General features: G+C 39.8%; 1 protein-coding gene across 1 annotated transcript in view; it reads right to left on the bottom strand.

Annotated features, from left to right (window-relative positions):
- LOC106870580 (protein polybromo-1) overlaps positions 1–7,261 on the bottom strand; it is a 142,866-nt gene that overhangs the window by 98,129 nt on the left and 37,476 nt on the right. The window contains exons 9-10 of the mRNA XM_052978118.1: positions 5,576–5,788; positions 1,067–1,136 (exon numbers count right to left, since the gene is read on the bottom strand). Coding sequence (XP_052834078.1) covers positions 1,067–1,136; positions 5,576–5,788 — 283 coding nt within the window. The remainder of the gene's footprint in view (positions 1–1,066; positions 1,137–5,575; positions 5,789–7,261) is intronic.

Raw genomic sequence — 7,261 nt, 5'->3', positions numbered from 1 at the left:
GTCCTAGTCCAGTAGACCTATCATCAAAAATGTTTCCGGCTGTGATCATCCTGTCTTTTAATCAGACATAGTGTATCTAGGACTACATAATCTAATGTGTGTCCCTCCTTGTTGTTGCTGTTGTTTAACCCTAGGTCAGTCCTAGTCCAGTAGACCTATCATCAAAAGTGCTCCAGCTGTGACCATCCTGTCTTTTAGTCAGGCATAGTGTATCTAGGACTACATTATTTAACTCTTTGGCATTCACCACCAGCCACATCAGGCCCCAATATTCTTCGTGTTTTATGTTCAAACTGACCAGATCAGGCCTCTCACGCCTACCCTGCAATGTTTTTCTCATAATATACAATCACACAATACCGTAAGATAAATTCAAAACGATGTGAATAAATAAGCATTCAATGTGACAGAGAAAGCTGAGTGCAAAAGGGTTAATGTGTGTCTCTGTTTAGTTCCACTTAGTCCACATCTCTTATTCAGGCATAGTTTATCTCGGACTATACTATCTAATGTGTTCTTCATCGTTGTTTATTGCTTAACCCCAAGTCAGGCTCTATCCAGCAAAACTTCTGATGGAGGTTATTCTAGGCATGGCCAATCTGTTCTTTCTCTTACAAGCAAAGTGTATCAAGGACTACATTATCCAATGTGCCTCTCTTTTTATTTTTTTTTCCTCTTTTTTTTTTCTATTATTTTTGTACACTCAAGCATGACTTGAGAGTGACAGACAATGAGGCAGTGAAAGATTTAGCTGCTATTTCTAGCAAATCAAGCAAGCATGAAGCAGCTTCCTCAAAAATATTCGAAAGTCACTGGAGGTGTTTGCTAGGTTTACAAATATCACAGGCTGCAAATTATTTTTCAGGAGATAACGGAATGATGCAACAGCTGAAGAGAGAGAGAGAGAGAGAGAGAGAGAGAGAGACAGTGGATAGTGGTAAAAAAAAAAAAATGGAGACAGACAGACAGACACACAGAAAGCAAATAGAGAGACGGCAAGGCGGCAAGAGACACATGGAGTAGAAAGAAGATGGATAAGTAGAACGATGAGAATCAAAGTAGTTACCTTTATCTTCTTGCGAACATTAAACAGGGCCATTGGTTGTTTAATCTCTTCATAGTAATCCGGATATTGTCTAAAACGAATAAATAAAATGAGTAGATAAATAAATAATGATGACAGGTCACATGATATCAATGGTGGTACATGGCAGTTGACGCCATAAACGGGGCCAAACCTATTGCTCTGTTATAAATAAAACACAAACCTACAGCTCTTGAAAACGCAAACCTCCAAACTTTATGTTATTGCTATCAGATATGGCTTTGTGGTTAAACAACTCTGCTTCCCAACCACATGGATTCAAGTTCGATTCCACAGTATGGCACCTAGGGCATGTCTCTTCTACTACAGCATCAAGCTTACCAAAAACTTTGTGACTGGATTAGGTAGATGGAAAATGTAAGAAGCCCATCATGTGTGTGCATGATAGTTGCAGAACGAGGCCAGCTTAGCACCAGGAATGAAAGGAATTTCTAAGACAGGGAGGTGGGAGTGCAGAACAGATCCCTGCAGAGGGATCTGAAACAGAAATCTGACATGTAGTCGGGAAAGGCAAAGGGGCCGATACAGCTTGGCACCTGTGACGTCACAACTCATTTCTACAGCTGAGGGAACTGGAGCAACGTGAAATAAAGTGTCTTGCTCAAGAACACAACACGCAGCCCGGTCTGGGATTCGAACTTACAACCTCACAGTCGTAAGTTCGATGCTCTAACCACTGAGCCATGCTCATCATTACCATTTAACGTCCAGTTTTCCATGTTAGCATATGTCAGACTGAAATTCTTGAAGCCTTTTTTCTATGGGCAGATGCCTTTCCTGTCACCAACCTTCACCTGCTTCCAGGTAAGGTAATATTTCCCTATACTTGGACAAGTTTATCACAGATGATTACAATCAAACAACCTTGCTTGTAGCACAACAATGCCTATTTACAATCATCACCTTGTGATGTCTAGACAAAGGTACACACACACACACAATGGGCTTCTTTCAGTTTCCATCTACCTAATCCACTTACAAGGTTTCGATTGGTCCAGGGCTACAGTAGGAGACACTTGCCTAAGGTGATATGCAGTGGCACTGAATCCAAAACCACATAGGTGGGAAAGAAATGGGTGTCCATATCTGCCCATCACTACATACTTAGTGAATCATACACACTTGCAAGTGATGGTACAGGAATGGGTGTGTGGCTAAGAAGCTTACTTTACAACCATGTGACTGCACTACGACTAGGATATTTCTGTTGAAATACACTGCAGACATGTGTACCCTTAATGTAGTTCTCAGGGAGATTCAGCATGGACACAGAATGTGACTAAGCTGGCCCCTTTGAATTACTGGTACTACTAATTTCTGTCAGTATTTTAACAATTAATTGGTATGACATGTCAAGCTAAGTAAAATCGCTGTTTTCCACACACACAGGGGCCAGTGCCACTTAAAAGTACCTGTGCCAGTGCTACAGTAATGCACCCGGGTACGCACTGCTTAAACGCACCTGTGACAGTGGCATGTAAAAGGCACCTGGCACATTCTGTTAAGTGGTTGGCATTAGGAAGGGCATCCAGCCTTAATACCATGCCGAAGAAGACAATAGAACCTAATGAAGCTCTCTGGTTCACCAACTCCTGTCAGACTATCCAACCCATGCCAGCATGGAAGATGGATGTTAAATGATGAAGATGATGACATACATTAAATGTTAAGTGGTTGACATTAGGAAGGACATCCAGCCATAGAAAGCATGCCACAAGAGACGGTTGGAGTCTATCCAGTTCCAAATCAAACTGTCTAGCCCATGGGAGTGGACCTTAAACAATGATGATGATGATGATGAATTGCAAGAAATGCAGAGTATTTCAACAGAAACAGGGTAACATAATGGCTAATATAACATTATAAATTTACATCGTTTTTTTTTTCTTTCTTTTAAATGAATATTATGGTAAATTAAAATACTATTTTAAAATTCAGACATCCCTTCAGTTTTTCACTCGTATACCTTTTGAATTTAACAACATAACCTCTTTAATTTATACACTGTTTTTTAATTACATGCAATTAAAAATTTGCTTACCATTTTCAATTTGCATAAACACCTGATTCTGTTTCTCTGTCAGCAACCTTTCCTCACCTGGTACAAGATCATCTCCAATGCCTCCCTCCCCTCTCAAAGGATATTTGCCTTGCAAGTTACTTGGTGATCCTGCCACTACTGGTGCCCTGTAAACAGCATCCAGTCCACACTGTGAAGTGGTTGGCATCTGGAAGGGCATCCAGCTGTAAAAACCATGTCAAGGTGCCACTTAAAAAGCACTCAGTCCACACTGTGAAGTGGTTGGTGTTTGGAAGGGCATCCAGCTGTAAACACCATGGCAAAACTGATCTTGCCTGTACTGGTGCCACATGGAAAGCACTCAGTTCACTCTACAGGGGGGGTGGTGTTAGGAAGGGCATCCAGCTGTAAAAACCACGCCAAAACAGATAGCAAAGCGTGGTGCAGTCTTCAGCTTAGCCAGCTCCTGTCAAACCATCTAACCCATACCAGCATCGAAAGTGGACATTAAATGCATGTGATGATAATGATGATGATACCACTTTGCAATTAATTTGTACAGTATTTTTATCAATCCATCTAACTATCTCTCCTTCTTCGCCTTTTAATTCCGACTGAGAATAGCCAAGTGTCTCTATAGTAAGTGTGATCGAGATGATAATAGTGACGAGTGGTATGTGCCAGTTGTTACAAATACTGTGACATAGGAAGTCAAGTAGTTGGAGAAGTCAGCCATAGATAGTCATGTCTTACTTGTCTAACCAACTATACTGCTATACTGGAGTGGACATTCTAACAGGTTGACGTTGGATTACGACAGTAAGACACCCATTTTTGCCCCTCTATTATATTCTAACCTCTCCTGGAACAAATCCATCTTCCATTTGAGGGGTCAAGGTCTCACAAGTTACTTGGAGACCCTGCTAGTGTTGGTGCCGTGTAAAAAAGCGCTGGTGCTGATGTCACATAAAAAGCACCCAGTGCATTCTGCAAAATGGTTGGCATTAGGAAGGGCATCCAGCCATAATACCATGCCGAAGAAGACAATAGAACCTAATGAAGCTCTCTGGCTCACCAACTCCTGTAAGACTATCCAACCCATGCCAGCATGGAAGATGGATGTTAAATGGTGAAGATGATGACATACATTAAATTGTTTTTCACTTCCCTCCCATTTTTAACTCCATCTCCTTTATTAATTAGGAGTTTATTTTAATGAGATACCTCTTGAAATTACTGAAGGATCGATGCTAGATGGGTCGAAACGATCGTGGTGATCAATAAGGATTCTTGTATCTTCCATCTTTGGTCTCTCTCATTGATCAAATATCCAACAAACATTGAGCCGGTGAATGTGTTCTACTGGCAAACTACCAGGTGTATACCATACAATTTATTAACTACTTTCTTCCAAGGAGTCTAGTGCTCTTAGCTTAGATTTTCTGGGTGCCAGCCAGACTGGAGCAGCTTCGAGTGTAACCGGCCGAAACTGCAATGATGATCTGAAACTTGACTGAGGATAAGAAGCTCCGAATGACCCGTCCTTGTTTTTTCCTGTCCTTTTCTGAATCATCTAACTGTCCAGATATTTTGTAGTCGCCTGTTACGTTCTTGCTCCACTTTTTTTTTTCTTTTATATATCATCATCATCATCATCGCCGTTTAACGTCCGCTTTCCAGAGTTTCTAAAGCTGGATGCCCTTCCTAACGCCAACCACTCCGAGAGTGTAGTGGGTGCTTTTTACGTGCCACCTGCACGAGAGCCAGTCAAGTGGAACCGACATTAGCCACGTTTGAATGGTGCTTTTTACATGCCACCGGCACTGGTAACGACCACGCTTGAATGGTGGTCAATCAATTCATCTTTTAAAATATACATTTTTATGTTTCTCTCCTCTGTAACCATTCCTCTCTCTCTCTCTGTTGTGCTGAGTCCAAAGTATTGCAATATTCTGGTAACTCAATTGCTTTATTGATCAAGTTACCCTAAATCCTCGAGTATAAATCCCCCCGTCCACTTCCCTCCTTCGTGAAGCCGTGATCAAGGGAGTGGAAGGAAATTATATATATATATATAATTGCCATGCTGGGCTGCTAAACTCTACATGTTTTTTTCATTTTCTCTCTATTTCTTCTTATTCCTTTCTGTCAAGGAGCGTAGGCTCGAAACATAAGAGACTTTTCCATTTTTCCTGAGCGTCAAACTAAAACACTTGTTGTTCTTACGCCTGTCTTTGTCTTTTGTTTTTCTATAAATTTGAACTATATATCGCTGCTATTATGCAAAAGTGTTGTAAGGCCAAAACGTTGCTTTTTCAGAAAATGAAAAAAATAATTTCACTATTCCATAGCAAAACCGTTGTACTACACTTGGAGAATTTTTGATATCTTGACATCTGAATATAAAAAGTCAAAATAAAAAAATTATAATAATAATGTCAAACATTTACCTTTGACTGGGTAGCTTGTAAAATGGCTCAGCCAAGTTTTGACCGAGTGCGTTCTTGTAGTTTTTGACAGTGAAATATAAGGACCAGAGAGTTCGGTCATCATAATCAAAGCAGTCCTCGTCATAGGAACCAGTGCTGCCCTGCCAACTGGACAGGTCACTTTCGGTTTCACACTGGTCTTTGAGGCAGTGTTTCTGGATGTTCTGTAACTCCCTGCAGCGGTGGCGGTGAGGAGTGGGAAGAGAAGAAGAGGTAAATAAGCAAACGAATAAACAAAGATTGAAATAGATCAATAAGCGTTCAATCAATCAACAAATTAAGGCTCTGATTAAAGCAACTGCCCAATCAACACACAAACACACACATAGAGATATACAAGTTCTAGTATCTACGTACACACACAGACCATGCACAAACACAGGGGCACATACACATGCATACAATACAATACACTTGAATACAAGAATGCACACTTTCGTATACATGCATACACAAATACACACACAAAACAGACACAAAGACACCCTCACAGACACACATATACATGATGGGCTTCTTTCAGTTTCTGTCTACCAAATCCATTCACAAAGCTTTGGTTGGGCTGTGGATATAGTGGAAGACATTTGCCCAAGATGCCATGCATTGGGGCTGAACCCGGAACCATGCAGTTGGGAAGTAAACTTCTTACCACACAGTCACCTTGCGCCTATGTATATATATATATATATATATATATATATATATATATATATATATATATATATATATATATATATAAACACATATATGTTTATAAAAACATATATATATATACATAATAATACACACACACACACATATATATATATACATAAAAACACATACATATACATATATATATAAGCACATATATATATATCTATGTCCTCCACCATTGGAGTCTGATGATTTATCCATAGGGTTAAGCACCTTATGGATGTGAAACCATTAGTCACTCTATAACTGGACGCACTTAACTGCATATAAATACATTACAGTAATCCCTTGATTATCACAGGTATTATGTTCCGAAACCCCCTACAATAGGTGAAAATCCGCAAAGTAGAAACAGTACTGTACTGTATATTTATTTTATTATTATTTTTATAATTTGTATATATTTACTTTATTATAAATGCAAAACAACACCACAGGGGAATCGACATAAGCTTCAATAATAAACCACAATAGGTAAACGACAATATAGTGAGGGATTACTGTGTGTATATATATGTATATATACACATAGATGGGTGTACGTGGATATAGAGACACAGAAACAGCTAGGAACATACAAAGAGAGAATGTAGAGAGGCACAGACAACTGGCATTCCATCGGTTACGATAGTGAGGGTTCCAGGTGGCCCAATTGACAGAACAACCTGCTTGTGAAATTAACATGCAAGTGGTTGAGCACTCCACAGACGTGCATATGTTTAACATAGTGCTCTGGAGAGGTTCAGCGTGACACAGAATCTGACAAGGCTGGATCTGCTACTCACATTGGTATACATACATACATACATACATACACAAACACATACATACGCACAAACATTCTGCTATACATACACACACACATTGGTAAACATACATACACAAACACACACACACACATAGATGCACAAACGTTTTGCTATACATGCAGACACACGTAAACACATAGAC

This window comes from Octopus bimaculoides, chromosome 30 (assembly GCF_001194135.2).
Source record: "Octopus bimaculoides isolate UCB-OBI-ISO-001 chromosome 30, ASM119413v2, whole genome shotgun sequence".
Classification (NCBI taxonomy): domain Eukaryota; kingdom Metazoa; phylum Mollusca; class Cephalopoda; order Octopoda; family Octopodidae; genus Octopus; species Octopus bimaculoides.
The sequence above is the reverse complement of the archived record's forward strand: the minus strand, read 5'-3'. Positions and strand labels throughout refer to the sequence as shown.